The 16,094-nt window shown below is 38.3% G+C and overlaps 1 protein-coding gene across 1 annotated transcript in view; it reads left to right on the top strand.

Annotated features, from left to right (window-relative positions):
* The window catches only part of ZC3H13 (zinc finger CCCH-type containing 13), a gene marked incomplete at its 5' end in the record, with an annotated part of 46,328 nt that extends 31,231 nt beyond the window's left edge, over nucleotides 1–15,097 (top strand). Inside the window, 8 exons of the mRNA XM_079297960.1 lie at nucleotides 2,604–3,147; nucleotides 3,822–3,925; nucleotides 4,335–5,357; nucleotides 6,326–6,838; nucleotides 9,925–10,080; nucleotides 10,676–10,876; nucleotides 13,895–14,058; nucleotides 14,609–15,097. Coding sequence (XP_079154086.1) covers nucleotides 2,604–3,147; nucleotides 3,822–3,925; nucleotides 4,335–5,357; nucleotides 6,326–6,838; nucleotides 9,925–10,080; nucleotides 10,676–10,876; nucleotides 13,895–14,058; nucleotides 14,609–14,779 — 2,876 coding nt within the window. The 3' untranslated portion in view covers nucleotides 14,780–15,097. The remainder of the gene's footprint in view (nucleotides 1–2,603; nucleotides 3,148–3,821; nucleotides 3,926–4,334; nucleotides 5,358–6,325; nucleotides 6,839–9,924; nucleotides 10,081–10,675; nucleotides 10,877–13,894; nucleotides 14,059–14,608) is intronic.
* Nucleotides 15,098–16,094: the final 997 nt, after the last annotated feature.

The raw sequence follows: 16,094 nt of genomic DNA, 5'->3' as shown, positions 1-16,094 counted from the left end.
CTAAAATGAGTGACAGTTTAAATTTATGCTTAATTCAAAAATTTATTGTCTGGGGATTTTAATAGTGATAAATGCTTTGGTATTGTCAATAATAATTAACAAGTAAGCATTGATAAGATACCAGTGATTATGAAAATAGCATGCAAGACTTATTTTGACATAGCATGCAAGGTATCAGACTTCTGTACCAGAAAGTGTACTGTGGCTTGAAGGAACTTAGTACCAGCTTACACTCTGAAATGTATTTGTACTGCTCACCAATTAAGAGAATAGGACTCAGGGAGATGAAAATAGCATGAAAATTAAAAGAGAAGCTGTGAAGACTAAACATAAAATTACAGTGGGTTATTTTCTGTCTGAGTTTTGATTTACTGGTGACAGATACATTCTAGCTACTCTGTAATTTTAGTTTTTCTAAAAGATATTTTGTATACTGCTTCGAAAGATACTTTTTAGTCTATTGAAACAGATCTGTTGTTGCTTGTTCTTGTGAAAGGCTTCTTCGGGTTCTTTCTCATCTTCAAGGCAGGATTTCAACAAACCTAAACTCCAGGCTTCCTTTTTCATGTCAGATGAAAAATCCTGAAGACTGCATGTGTCCTAGAGGTTGGCTTTTGCAGTCTAGCTTTCATGTCTTTCAATTCCCCAGCCCAAATAAATCCAATATAATATAATTTTGTACTCTTCATATCCTAGCAAGTTCTGAATTTATTAAGAAAAACATCAAACATCCACCCCAAAAAAAACAAAGCAGAACCCCAAACCAACAGAAAAAACCTTGGAAATAAAAGCATGTAATCACAACAAAATTAATTTCTAGGAGGGAAATTGCTTTGAATGGGTTGTGTTTCCCTTTGGGGGGAAAATATAGAGTGTGAATTCAAAATTTATTGTCTTTTTCCTTAAAAATTTAGATCACTTTTTTGTAATAGTAAATCCTCAGAGTTACAATTCAAGACGGTTTCCCTAATTAGACTACAGTTTTAATATATGTCATTCAGAGAAAAATTGAGATAAATTTTGATGCTGTGATATGCAAGAAGTATGATTTTAGAATGCAACCTTGCAAATTTGAGCTGTCTTTATTCGACTAAGGCAAATATGGGGGTGTTCCAAACAACCACTGGAACAGTACTTCAAAAAATGAAATCACAAGAAATGCTGACTATCTGCATTTAATTGTCTAATACACTTGAAGTATTTGATTTACATAAGACTTCCATGTGGATGTTTTGTCACCAAAACTGACATTTGAAATAGGAGTTACAGAACTTCTTTATAAAATCTAATACTTGGTATGCACAGTAAATCATGTTACAGTGTTGCAGGCCCCATTAAAGGGATGTGAAACCTGTTCACAGACCAATTGTGTGGATTGATGGTTTACCTTTTTAAAAAGGCAAAAATGTCACTCAGCTTTGCTTTTAATTTTACATGGGAACAGGGGAGCACTAAATCATTGTTAATTCACTCAGAAATGAAAATTGATTAAACTGATGGAAATGCACGTTTTATTGATTTAGTTCTGTCCAAATTCTGCCTGCTGTTGCCTAGTGGACATTGTCTCAATTTACAGCCAAGTGCACTCAGCCTCAGAGTAATGGACTGAAAAATACCAACCTCTGTTTATGCCATTTTTTTCTCTTTTGTATAGTATGTTTATATATATGTTGTAGGAAAATAGTTTTATTGATTTGTTGTGGCTCAGATACTACTAACATGAGCATAGAAATTGCTATGAAGTAGTCAAAACATGTAAATACTCAAAAAATATCCAAAATACAATGAAGAATATTTAGATAAGTCTGTGGAGAATAAATATAATATATATATAATATATAAATATTAAAGAATAAATATAATATAATGGGATAAATCAGATTTCACTGTCCTTCTATGTTATTAATTTTCTACATGTTTAGTTTTCCCTCTGTCTCTAATCCACTGTCTGAACAATAACAACAAACTCAGATTCTAGACTGTGAACTCTGCAGTGAACACAAATGAAAACTTCTGGCAGCTCTGCTTCCTCTATCTCATCCTTTCTTCTCCCTGTCCTGTAGATTTGGTTATATATTTCTGTGCAGGAATCAGCATTTCTAATTTTGCATGAGCTTTTACTCTGTGTTTTAAATAGCTTGAGTCCTTGTAAAGCACTTGACTCCTAATAGATTTAGGAAGTAAAATCTTTCTACAGAAATCTTAACATTTTTTATGCATGCCAATCCCAGATTTTTAAGATCTTATACCAGATTTGGAATCACTGGGTAATGCAATAGTAATAGCTACATTGTGAGGCATACATTTGTCTTTTGAAGCCATTCAGAAAAATCTGGTAGAAAATTAAAGAATTTTTTGGCAACTTTTGGTTAAGTAAGGAAAGCCCACTTCCTAAATGTTGAAAAGTTCTTTCAAAATTAGTTCTGCTTTTTGTCTTCGTTTCTCCCCAAAGGGAATATTCAAGTTTCTGCAGGGAGTTGCTTTTCATTTAGTGCAAACCAAGATCTAGATTGTCAAAATAAAGGCTCTTTTTTTTTATTGGTGTAGTGGAAGTGGTGTGTGTCCGTTTAGCAATTGGTAATCAAGCCTGCTTGTGTTTGCAGATCAGAGAGCAAGCTCACCGGTACGCCACCAAGGACGGAGTGATGATCTCGAGCGGGATGAGAGGAGAGAGGAGCGAAGGGTGGATCGGTCTGATGACAGGAGAGATGACAGGGCCCGGGAGAGAGAGCGGGAAAGGGAGAGGGACCGAGAGAGAGAAAGAGAAAGAGACCGGGAAAGAGAGAGAGAGAAAGAGAGAGAGTTGGAACGAGATCGCGCTCGGGAACGGGAGAGGGACAGAGAGCGGGACAAAGACAGGGACCGTGAGCGGGACCGAGACAGAGACCATGAGAGGGAGAGGGAGCGAGAGAGGGAGAGGGAGAAGGAGCGGGAGCGAGAGCGGGAGGAGAGAGAAAGGGAGCGAGAACGAGAGAGAGATCGGGAGCGGGAGCGTGAAAGGGAGAGAGGTCGGGACAGAGACAAAGAAAGAGAGCGCCAGAGAGACTGGGATGACAAAGACAAAGGAAGGGAAGACCGCCGGGATAAGAGAGAAGATGTTCGAGAAGAAAGAGGCTCAAGAGATGTCCATGAGGAAAGAAAATCCAAGTGAGTGGATCTAAATGTTACTTCAGTCAAAGGGAAAAAAAAAGGGAGTCTTTTACTGTTGAATTTGCTAAGTTAGTAGGCTGGGGAGTATCCTAAGGAAGAAGACATCCTGTTTATACATAGGCTTGGTGTGGGGCTGTCTCCCCTGCATCTGTGTGGTACATGCTGGTAGCTCCCAAATTTTGTCTATGGTGGTGAAGTTATTCCAGTGTTTTGTTAGTGTTGAATCATGGAACTACTCATAAGCTGAGTTGAGTCAGAGGATGTAATTTTCCCTTTTATGTATGCTTGCATTGTCTTGCCTTTAATAATCCAGTCATTAATGGAAACATAATAGAAAACTGTGGTACGTTATGAAGTCTGAAATTCAAATAGCAGCTATCTAGATCAGGGTTTGTGACTTTTTAAATTAAATTTCTATGGAACATGCATTACCCTTTGCACTACCAAATTTCCAACACCAGAAGGCTACCAGTGAAGGCATGAAAAATATCCCAGTGCGTATGTGCTTCCATTAAGTGCATAGCTGTTACTTGGAATGGCAGCTTAGGAAACTGCAGAACTTCATGACATCTTTAAATGTCTTCTATATGAGGACTTAGACTTCAGGGATTGTATTGATGATAAACTCAAAGCATCCTGAAGAAATTCGATGGTGCATGTTCCTTTTGCAGGAAGCGTCACAGAAATGAAAGCAGTCCAAGTCCCCGTCAGTCACCCAAACGCCGCCGTGATCATTCTCCTGACAGTGATGCTTACAACAGTGGAGATGACAAAAGTGAGTGGGAGTGGGCTCTCTCTGCAGCTGGACTCAAATTATCCTGTCTATGGAAAATAACTTGCAATTTTAAATAGAAAAAGCATGGGGAAAGTTTTGTAAGTGTTCTTCATATTTTTATGAGCACTACTGTTTTTCTTCATCTTTATTTCTTGTTTGTCTTTGTTTTATCACTATGTATTATATCTGCCAAGTGCTGGTGACTTCCACATCTCCTGTTTAAGATGCATGTTTACTAGACTGGAAATTGTCTTTTGCTATTTCAGCAACAGAAAAACATAAGAAATCTAACTGAAGTAATGGGTTCTGTGTTTCAGTGGACACTTTTTTCAGCATGCAGAAGACAGCGCATGCACGCACATTCCCCTTCCTACACAATAAAGACACAATTATTTTTTGCATTTTGCAGATGAAAAGCACAGACTCCTGAGCCAGGTTGTGCGGCCGCAGGAATCCCGGTCACTGAGCCCCTCTCACGTCACGGAGGAGCGGCAGAGCCGCTGGAAGGAAGAAGAGCGAAAATCGGACAGGAAGGAAAGCTCCCGGCGCTATGAAGAGCCAGAGTTCAAAGAGAGGGTTTCTTCAGCAGATAAGCAAAGAGAGCAACCAGAGGCTTCAGAAAGTTCCCGGTCCAGAGTTCAGGAAAATCTTGGACACCGTCCTTCTGAAGAAAGAGATGCTTCTGATAGAATGCATGATGACAACAAAAAGAAATCTAAGATACAGAAAAAGGCCACGAAGAAGAAGAAGGATGATGACACTGGGGTGGAAAGGTACACTAATGAACCAGCAACTGAGGAAAGCCAGGTCTTTTCCCCTAAGAAAGGTCAGAAAAGGAAAAATGTGGAGAAAAAGCGGAAGAGGTCCAAGGGCGATTCTGACGTTTCTGACGAAGAAATTGTTCCACATCATAAGAAGAAAAAAGGCCCAAGAACCCCTCCTGTAACTAAAGAAGAATTGGTTGAAGCACCACCTGAGAAAGCAGTGGCAGAAGTCCCCGCAAAAAGAGAAGATACAACGTTTAGTGACTGGTCAGATGAAGATGTTCCTGAGCGTGGTGACATTGTTGTTCCAGAAAGAGCCACTGAGGATTCCCATAGAAAAAGTCACAGGACGAGGGCAGAAAAGGTGGAAGCCCCTCATGTTACTATAGAGGATGGACCACACCGTAAGCCTGTGGACCAGAAGCGCAGCAGCAGCCTCGGTAGCAACCGGAGCCATGCCTCCAGCAGGCTTAGATCCCCCTCCAATGACTCAGCACATCGCAGTGGAGATGATCAGACTGGGCGGAAGAGGATCCTGCACAGCAGCTCTAGGGACAGGGATAGGGATAGGGACAGGGACAGGGAGAAGAAAAGCTTGGAAATTACTGAAAGGAAGTCCCGAATTGATCAGTTGAAACGAGGGGAACCCAGTCGCAGCACTTCTTCAGGTAATAAGATCTATTTTAGTGTGACTGACCTATCATTCTGTGTACAAGTCCAAAATTGTTCTTCATGGCTCTAATTAGTGTGGCAGGAGAGGGAGGTGCTCTCTGCCTTTCATTGTAAAACTAGAATGAATTAAGATTCGTGCAAGTGTTAACATATTTGAAAACCTGATTTCCAGTGGGTGAGATTTCCATTTTGCTTACAACAAATCATTCAGTTGGATTTGGTTCATGCTGTCTGGGGAATAAAGTAATTTGAAGGACAGAAGAACCTCATAGAGAAAATGCTTGAGCTAACAGAACATTGAGGTAGTTTTTATCATCTAAATAATGTTCTTAAATTCATTATTAGTGTTAATTTTGCTATGGAAATTCCTGAAATTATGCAAAATAAGGTAAATTTTTTATGGTCCTGTTGGGCGTGCTTTTAATGCACATGGAAATCATCATCATTGCAAACCAGAATAGTCACATTTTTTTAATGTGGAAAAACTCATAGGCAAAATATTTTAAAACTGAAACAGCATCAATACAAAAATACCTTCTTCCAAGAGGATTTTGACTCTGTTCTCCTCGTTGTGACATGCCTGAAATTATTTTTTTTAATTCATCATTTGTTAGCTAAGGCATTCCTAGCTTTTAAAAGACACATTATAAAAATTTTGAATTTTGTGGTGATTCTTTTTACTTTTTCTTTATCCCCATGCCTAAATTTCTGAGTTAAGCTTGTATACCTTCAATTGGTTTCTCTCATAGTAGAAAGGAGCCACTAAAATTCTTTTTCTGGGAAAAGTTGCCTTGTGTTTTTAATAAGGTTAGATTTTCTAAGGTAATCTGAAAGCATTATTAATTTGAAGATGATGCTTTTGAGAAGTATATTTTCATATCTGAATGTTTAAAGTGCCTTGGTCTAATAAAATGGTATTACATATGTGTCATAATTATGCTCGTATATGTAATCTTCTATCCAGATCGTCAAGATTCAAGAAGCCACAGTTCTAGAAGAAGTTCCCCTGAGTCCGATCGTCAGGTTCATTCCAGATCCGGGTCCTTCGACAGCAGGGAAAGGCTTCAGGAGAGAGATCGACATGAACACGATCGAGAACGAGAGAGAGACAGGAGAGAGGGGAGGCAGAGAGACTGGGACCGAGATGTGGACAAGGACTGGCCCAGGAGCCGGGAGCGGGAGAGACTCCGGGAGCGGGAGAGGGAACGGGAGAAACGACGGGAGCTGGAGAGAGAGAGAGACCGACAGCTGCCTGATACTGCTGAGAGAGAGAGGGACAGAGAGAGAGCTCTTGACATCTCTCAAAAGGAATCAGCAAAGCACAGTGAAACAAAACTGGACAGAGATCACGAAAAGGACTCGGATGGTGTTTGCCGGGACTCAGCCGCATCAGAGAAGGAAAAAACAGACAAAGATTTAGGACCTTTACAAGGCTTTGAAGATGGAAATGAGGCCGAAAAGGTAGACAGTTTAGAAGGTGAGCTATTCTGGGAAACAACCTGGACTGAAAGTATTTTATTCTTTCTCTTGTAGCATAATGCTGAACTGAGCTGTATTGGAGTAAATTTTTACTGAAAGGTTTATTGGCTTCAGCTTCTCTGCTGTGGAAACAGACAGTGAGAGAAATCAGATGAGCATCTTCCTTATTGTTAATTGTGTTAGTGCTGTTTCTTAATTTGTAGAGAAGTCTTGAGGCAAAGAAACATAATTAATCTGAGATAATTTCACCAAAATGCAGTGTTTCTGAATAGGCAGTTACTAAAAGATTGCCTTGTTATATATCATTGTAAGATCTATTTCTTATTTTGGGAGTGACAGGTAATGAGTGAAAAAAAAAAAAAAAAAAAAAGAGTGTAGACTTGGAACTGTCTCTTGGGATTTTTTTCTGCCAGAGACCAATTATCATAGAACTGTTTGTCTGATTAGTAGGTGTAACATATGTGTGGCTTGGCACAGTAGTCCAAAAATAGCTTTCCTGAGGTAATCTTATGGGTCTTTCCTGATATGACCTTATCTGAGGTGATCTCAGTAGTATCAGCTGAAAATCCAGCTTCATTTTTCTGGCCCTAATGGTGCCCTCCTAATGGGGGAAGCGTGCTTAGAGTTGATAAAGTCAGTAAGTGGCAAACACTGACAAACTCCTAACAGTTTGTCACATGGATTGGAAGCTTGATCTTTGCAAGAATGTAGAATTGATAAGTGCTTTTATATGAACAACATAAAAGGAACAAGAGTCTAAGTCCAGAGTAACTGGTGTGTGTTATGGTTATGCTCACTGTGTTTGCCATTCTTAGTAAGAATTACCTGTAGTGTTCATTGTTAATTTGGGCAGCTAAATCAAATGCTGTCTCAAGAGAGTGGTGAGGAATATTTAGTACTTACATCTCCTACCTGACTACTCACAAAGTGATTTTTAGAGTTGAGAGATCCTATTGGGAAAGTTTCATTTAAGGAGATTATCTGTGAAGTGGAAGCACTTGACAAAGATAGTATTTGAAGTGAACCTGGAAAAGTCTGTTTTTGCTCCAGTAGACAGAATGAACTATTTTTAAACTATAGGAAAAGCATGGTGTGATAAATCTCAGAGTACCATGTGGTAACTTGAGAAAAGAGATAATGAAAGGCCATTCTTGGGTGCATTCCCTGTTTCTGTCAGGGCACCTATAACCATATAGACTGTGCATGTTAATTGTGTTCTTAGGTCTAGAATTTCAGCGTACTTGTTTTTAATGTGTATTTTTTTGTCTGTTTTTCAGAGGTTGTGTTATAAATTCTCTGCTGGTTATCATCTGTAGGGAGTTAAGGTATATTTAGGATTTCTGAATTTTTTTAGGAAAATCTATTTTGTAAAATATTAGATATTGAATATTAAAGCATTATTCTATATAGCATGGTTATGATTTTCTAAGGTTTAGTATACTTCATTGTCTTTCATTAGCTTGTAACCTCCTCTTTACATTGCTCCATTCAGCTGATGAGTGTGTTGAGTTTTTAAAGCAGAATTAATATAAAAGTACACTTCCACATAAGAGTGGTAAAAGATAGTCTAGAAATTATCAAACTTTTACTTTAAATTCAAAATATAAAGCAATTTTTAAAAATTATATATTGAGAACTAGGAATTGTATTATTTTAAATTTCTTAGTACAGTAAATTTTAATGGGTCCAGGCACGGAGTACTGGTGAACTAATGTATCTGGTACATCATTGTGGATACAGCAGATGGATCTTACAGGCAGTGAATATTTAAGGTTGGAAGACACAAAATGAAATCTAGTACAGATCACTCTATTCTCCTTTCTAAAAAGGAAAAACGTGTTAGAAAACTAAGTACAATTTCCAGACGTGATGATGTTAGGGTGGTATCTGGTATTTACTTGGGTAAATTACTGTTGTTTATTGTCTTAACATAATATATCAGGATATTATTAAATTATCTTAATGTTTTGAATGTAATGTGTTTGCTTTAGGAGTGGGCTTTAATGATGCCTAAGATGCTATATGCTTCCTCCAAAACATTGCCAGATAGTCTGAGTAGTTTGTTAATGCTCTACTGGCTTGTCTTTTGCTTGCTTTTTCCTTGCTGATTTTTAGATTACTTTAGGGTGTTTACTTTTTCTTCCCCCACAAAGGCAAGCCAAAAGAAAAACCCAAAAGAAGAGGGGGGAAACTTAAAATGGAAGTAGTTTCACTCTTGCTGAAGGAGCTGGAATGCGTCAGAGTAGTCATCCACAGAGGAGGATCCCTGTAAATTCTCTCCATTTTGTGTGACACAACTCATTACTAGTACTCATGGTGGAGAGCCGTAAAAAAGGCTGAGTTTAGAGCAGTGGAATTTTTAAATGCTTGAGTCAAATCTTTCAGTCTTGGAAGTGAGAGGCTGTCCCTTTTGTGAGCTGCAAAATTCAGTGTTTGATTGTCTTGTGTCCTAAGGAATATGTTTACACATACAGCACATGGATTTGTGTATGCAGATAGTATGTGGGTGGATCGGAGGTAACAACTAGGGAAGCTTGGTGTGGTTTTCTAAATGCTCTTCTTGTGACTGCTTCAGGGAGTCTAGAATTCTGTACATAATTGTTTCATTCAGGATACCTGTTAGCTTTTCCTATTTTGGAGTTTTGTTACTTCTTTTAGGACTTTTGGACTGAATCCAGATTTTAGATTAATGTGCTAAAGCATCTGAAAGACTCTGTGGCGCTAACTTAGATTTTTATGAACTATTTATTATTATAAATTGCATTATTACTATATATATTATTATAAACTGCCAGATATGAGATAATCAATGTGTATATTGTGAAAATGTCCTTCTCTGAGCAGTTTGACTAATACTGCACCAAAATATTGACCAGTGTATGTAAAATTCTAACTGCCACATTGTGTATAGGTGGAATAACTTCACTGTTTCTCTGGGTTAATACCAGTTTTTATGTTGAATATACTTGTTTTTAAAAGCTAACAGTTTGGTTTGCTAAACCATTTTGTCTTTAGGCAGTATAGAGCGTGTTTAGAAAACAAACATGATTGCTTTAAAGCTACAGTATGTATCTGTCTCTGTAGGAGGAGAGGATGAAGCAAAGACTAATGATGTGCAGTCACTGGGGTCTGGTGCTGGAGAATACGAGCCAATCAGTGATGATGAACTGGATGAGATTCTGGCAGGAGATGCTGAAAAGCGTGAGGATCAACAAGAGGATGAGAAGATGCCTGGTAAAAGTATATCAACCCCCCTTTGTGATTATTTGAATATAAATCAGATCTAGATTACAGCTGTATTGCTGTTGTGATGTTAACAGTATTTCTGAATTAGGAGTGCAGTCTGTGACAGATTCTGTCTGTGCTTGAATGCTTTCCAAGTGCATTGAGAAGAATGGAATTGCCTAATTGTCCTAAGTTCAGTTGGGTAATCTGAACTTAGTGAACTGGCTTTCTGAGCATTTAATTTGAATCCCTCTTAGCATGTTCAGTTGTACTGTGACTTTTCTGAATGCGTAAGTAATATGTCCAAACCTCCTGGCTAAGCAGGACCTTTCACAAAGGGATTGCAATAAAAATAAAGCAGAATATTAAGTATGGGTTGTTTTTTTAGAATCCATATAGCTTTTTATTTCTATTTATTTTTGTATTTCTCCTGTTTTCCACCCAGCCAAGTGAGTTTTGACATTCTTACATGAAGGGTCCAAGAGGATTGCAGAGCAATGTTCGTCTAATATATATATATTGCTTTCAGGAGACAGCCGTGTGATGTGATGGTAATGTGATGTGTGAGGGTGCTGATGTGAGAACTCATTCTCTGTCAATGTTTTTGCAGATCCAGTGGATGTTATAGATGTGGACTGGTCCAGTCTTATGCCAAAGCAGCCAAAAGAACCACGTGAGCCTGGGGCTGCACTCTTAAAATTCACACCAGGTGCTGTTATGTTGAGAGTTGGCATTTCCAAGCGATTGGCAGGACCAGAGCTCTTCACCAAAATAAAAGAGACATGCCAGAGAGTGTTAGAGAAACCTAAAGGTAACTTGTGCAAGGATTAAACTATGTTTTGTGTGTAGTAAAAAAGTCCTTAAGAAATGTGCATTAGTTCATTGTTTTATGTTTCAAAGACCACAGGAAGTGTATAAAGAGTATTGTGTGAAAGTTACAAAGTGTGATACAGCAGCATGTTAGTCAGATTAGTGTTTTGATTCCAGCAATGGTGAGGAGGTCTAGACTAATAAACAAAACGAAATTGCTTTTATCTTAGTGGAATATTCTTTTGATGAAACCATTCATGCTTTCCTAGCCTAAAATGTATTAGCAGTTTCTTAGAGAGCCAGTCATCTTTTCCAGTGAACTAGAAGTAGTATTTCAAGAAAGAAATAAGATTTCTTACTTTCATTCTAAGGATCCTTTCTAGAATTCATAGATAGGGGTTTTGGATCAGAATGAAGGCACTAAGTGAAATATATATATTATACCTCTATTAAAAGTGGGAAATACAATAATTTACAGTCTTGGAATTTGGAGAAAGTAAATGTCATAAGACATGCATGATAAATGGCATCATTGGTACTTGTGCTGTTTACTACAGTTCTGAGTGTTAGCAGGGTTTTCCATGAGAAAGAATGCTAATTTTTCTCTTTCACATCCCAGGATCCAGTGGAACTGCATGTAACAACTTGTGTGGTAGAATGATTCTTTTGGGACTATGAAACATTTGCTTTCTCTAAGACATCTATCAAAATTTTTGCAGGATGCAAATGTTAGAAAATTATGGCTTATGAATAATAGCATCTGTGGAGCTCATTTTGTTTTACTCTGTAAATTCTAGTTCTTAATTTCAAACAATACATTTCACTTTACATTATTCTTTATGCAGCTGTCTTGTTAACCTCACAGTCTCAGATAAGTGGGGGAGAAAAATATTCCAGAACTACTTTTAGTTGTGCTAATCTCCATCAGTGTCTCTGTTTGCTTGAGCCATTTCAATTGTATAACTGTATGAATTGTGAGCTGTTACTACTGCTCTTACTTTTTTTTTTTTGAGTCACATAAAATATTGAGTATTCCCGAGTACAAACTGATACAGTCAAGGTGTGAACTGTGTCTCTCCCCCTGCAAGCTTTAATTTTGCTGTATACTTCAGCAATTCTTACCAGGGATTCCTTGCAACAGTAACTGCACTGCAGGATCATTCCACCTGGCTGTGTAAAATGATACCTGAAATAAGCTCAGCACTCCTTGCATGCTTCCCTAGAAATAAAGTCTTAGTGATAATAGGAGGCTCTCCAGCACTGCCTCTGGACAGTTTAAGTAAACTTGGATTCAGCAGAACCTTGCTCTAAAGGTGACAGGGGATTTGAAGTTCCTCTCTTGATTTTCCTTTGGTGTGTGTTAACAATTGTCTCACACAGCAGTTCCTACACTGCCAGTAGGCTTTCAAGTGTATGCACTTCCTCTGCAATCTGGCAGGTGAATGTTCTCTGTATTTGTGCCACAGCACATATATTCTAAAGAAAGGCACAGATGCAAATATGAAAACTGAATGAATCTGAGATAGATGTGCTTAGTGTGTGTAATAGTGAAAAAGTAGCATTTTCACTCTGGACTTCATGGTGGTATAATTTGTCTCTCTATCTTAGTCTTGATGTTGGTGTTCGAGTCTTTGTTCTTGCTGAGGAACAAATAGAAATATTTCTGGTATGCTATTAAATGTAGAAAGGAGGGAAATGATACCTTGTTTCAGGGTGTGCTCTTTTAAATTATTTTTTCTTTCTAAAATCTGTAGTATGTGATGGTATTAAGATTTTTAGCTGACTTGCCCTCTATTATATGCAATTGTTCCTCTAAGGAGGAACTTGCTTACTTGCCAGATATGCTCAGCAAGCATCTGGCACCTGAGAAAACTCTGCAAGCTGTCCATGTTACCTTTGAAGTGGCCTTTTTGTGTCTTGTCACTTATTTCCATTTTTTGATTATCCATTGAGGTTGTCTTTGACTTTAGTGCAGTTCTCTTTAACCTGCCCTTCATTTCATGTAAATTTCTTGTGTCTTTTCATATTGTTTAAAAACTACTGAATTTCATCCAAGTTCTGAGTGGCTTAAAAAATGCATCTTTGTCCTCTTCTGTGTTCATACTGCCAAACTTCTGGAGCAGTCATTGCTTTCAAATGCTGTGTTTTCCCCAAGGTTCTTCACATCTTGAATGAGATGTTAAATTCTCTGCTGAGCACCTAGCTTTGCTATGTAGAGGTGGCTGGATTGAACTCAGCCATATCTCTTTCCAGCTTTTTTTCTATTGCAGGATAATCTTTCTATTTATTGCAAGAGGGCTATAAATCAGTGAGTTCTGGTCCAGCCCTCTGTGCTCTTTTTGCCTTTGTATTTCATAGAAACAGACTTGTTGCAGAACAAGATTCACCTCAGAATCCATCTTTTCTAAAAGTGTTCTTTCTGCTTACTGTTTCTTCTGGTAAATGTATTGAAGGACTGGTCCTGTCACCTTGAATTCTGTTAAATCTCTTAGGTGAGCCAGTAGGCAGGGGTAGTCCATTGGCAACTGCTGTCTTGTTCTCCAGGTTCATCCACTACAAATGAAAAAGTTATTCTGCATAGCTGCATTTCACTTCTGCATAGCCATACCATACCATGGTTACCTGATCTCTTGCAACAAAGTGAAACTTGGGCTACTTTATGATTAATGCAAGTGGTAAACAAACACCTTTTGTTCATCACACGTCTGACCATAAATCATACCCTGTCTTCTGTCCAAAGCTGTCACTTGATTTTTAGGCTTCCCAGTGATTGCTGTCTCAATGTTGCTTTCCAGTGCTGAAACTAAATGCAAGGGTATCCATCCTTCTCATTGAATGGTGAAGGATTTATTCATGTTATTTTATAAACTCAAATACTCTTTTTTTCCCCCCAAACCTAGATAACGTTTAGAAGGCAGAAATACAAATAGTAAAATGTTAAGAAAATTCATATGACTGTATGTTGCTGTTCCAAAATGCAGTGTATATATTGATCTCTGCAAATCTCAATTCTTTCTAGATGCAGAAAACCTTTTTGAGCACGAGCTGGGAGCACTGAACATGGCAGCACTTCGGCGGAAAGAGGAGAGAGCAGGTCTTCTCAGCAATCTGGGTCCTTGCTGCAAAGCGCTGTGCTTCCGCAGGGATTCTGCAATCCGAAAGCAGCTCATGAAGAATGAAAAGGCAAGTGGTCTGCTTACAGTGCTGGGTCAAAGTCTGCAAACACAGAGGCCCCTAAGCAGAGCTTTTGTCTTGGGAGATAATTTTTGTGTTTGTTTTTCTGAGGCAGATCTGGTCCTTTACAAATAACAAACTGACTTTTATTGAGAGAGGTTGTAGGGTGTTTATTTTTGAGACCAGAGCTAGGTCCTGTTTCTTACAATTTTGGGGTTTAAATTCTGGAGATACATTTTCTATATTTAGACAATGCATAATAAAAATAATTAGGTAAAATATTATTTCAAAGGTAACTGTTAAATAACTTTCCTGCTTAGGATTCCATGTGCTTTTATAAGAATTGTAAGAATCCAAGTTAAAACTAAAACTTCTGCAGTAGGTTTTATAATTTTGTATGCTAGTAGAAAAATCATTCTCCAAGTCTTTTTTAGTGGTATGATTAGTATGATTAAAGCTCTAATTACTGAAAGTACTTGAGGTTAATTTCCCACCTTGCATGTTAAAAGACATCGTTTTCAGTTCTTCCTTTTTAAAATTCCATTTCCAATTTCAACAGGGTGCAACAAAACAAACTTACACAAATTCTGCAGCAATGGACAGTGACTTGTTACGGTTGAGTCTACGGTTATTCAAACGAAAGACTGTGTGCCAAGTTCCTGGGCAGGAAAAGACAGAGGACAGCAAAATTCCACAGCCAGCTCTCCAGCAAGAAGTGTGTGTGACTTGAGGAGATGGCTGCAGTAGCACTTCCTTGATTTTGAGTTGATTTCTCGCTACCAGTGTTGGTGTTGCTGTTTGGTGGTTGTAAAGCGGCTCTAGAAGATGAAAGGAAATACTCCCATTTGTACACAGTTAAGAATATTTGTTTTAGATGTGAATAGGAATGAAAAATTAAGACTTCTATGTGGAGGTCTGCAACTTTTGTAATATTGAACCTTATGCTGTAACATAAACCTGTTTTATGGTGCATCAAGTGTAATAATGTGAAGATGTTTGGGTTTAGCAGTTTATAACATCAACTGATATTAAACTGAGGAAAACCATCTATGTATCTTTTTCCTTATTTTGAATGGGTATTTCCACCCCCACCTTGGTACCTCATTACACTTCTGAAATTTGTTAAATGGCTGTGAGTCTGTCTTCTTTTTTCTAAATCCCTTTCTTATCACAGTAGTCTGTGGTGTAGATTTGGATCAAACTCTAGCTCTTTTCCATCTTTAACGTAGATTTCCTTTAATGTTATTTCTGAATACAAAATCCTAGTCCAGTCAGTTAAGGCTTCCTTTCTTGTTGATTAAAGAGAAAGTTTAAAAAACAACAACAAAAACAGAAAAAAAAATAAAACCAAACCAGAAAAAAAAAATCACTTCAAGAAATTATTTATGACCAGTTTTAGGTGCCTATATTTATGAGACTAACTGCATTTTAGAAATGCTGGCTGCTTTCAAAAAGGACTAAATAGTACCTATTGAAAAAAACACCTGAAGAGCAGTGCAGTCACTGGTCGCAGCCAGCAGGGCTTTGTGTGAGAGCCTGCTTTTCAAACCTGATTTTCTTTTACAGCAAGGTAACCCACCTGGTTTACCCAAGGGAGGCCACTTGATGTAATCTTCCTGAATTTCAGTAAAGTTTTTGATACTGTCTCTCAGATATCCTTCTGGACAAAAAGGATATCCACATAAGCACATCATGCGATAGGTGAGCACCTGGCTTGTTTTGGGTACACAGGGTTACAGTGAATGGGGTGACCTCTCACTAGTGGGGTTCCACAGGGCACCATCCTCAGCCTTGTGCTCTTCATCATCTTCAGTAAGGGCTAAGTAAGCTTGCTAATGATACTAAATTGGGAGGAACTCTTGATTCCCTGGAAGGCAGAGGGCCCTGAAGAGAGACCTTTATAAATTAGAGATGGGCAGTCACCACCCATATGAGGTTCAACAAGGGCAAGTGCCAGATTCTGCAATTGGGATGGGACAACCCTGGATGTATGTACAGACTAAGGAATGAGAGGTTGGAAAGGAGCCCCATGGAAAGGGACCTGA

Source organism: Erithacus rubecula (assembly GCF_903797595.1).
Source record: "Erithacus rubecula genome assembly, chromosome: 1".
In the NCBI taxonomy this organism is placed as follows: Eukaryota; Metazoa; Chordata; class Aves; order Passeriformes; family Muscicapidae; genus Erithacus; species Erithacus rubecula.
The sequence above is the reverse complement of the archived record's forward strand: the minus strand, read 5'-3'. Positions and strand labels throughout refer to the sequence as shown.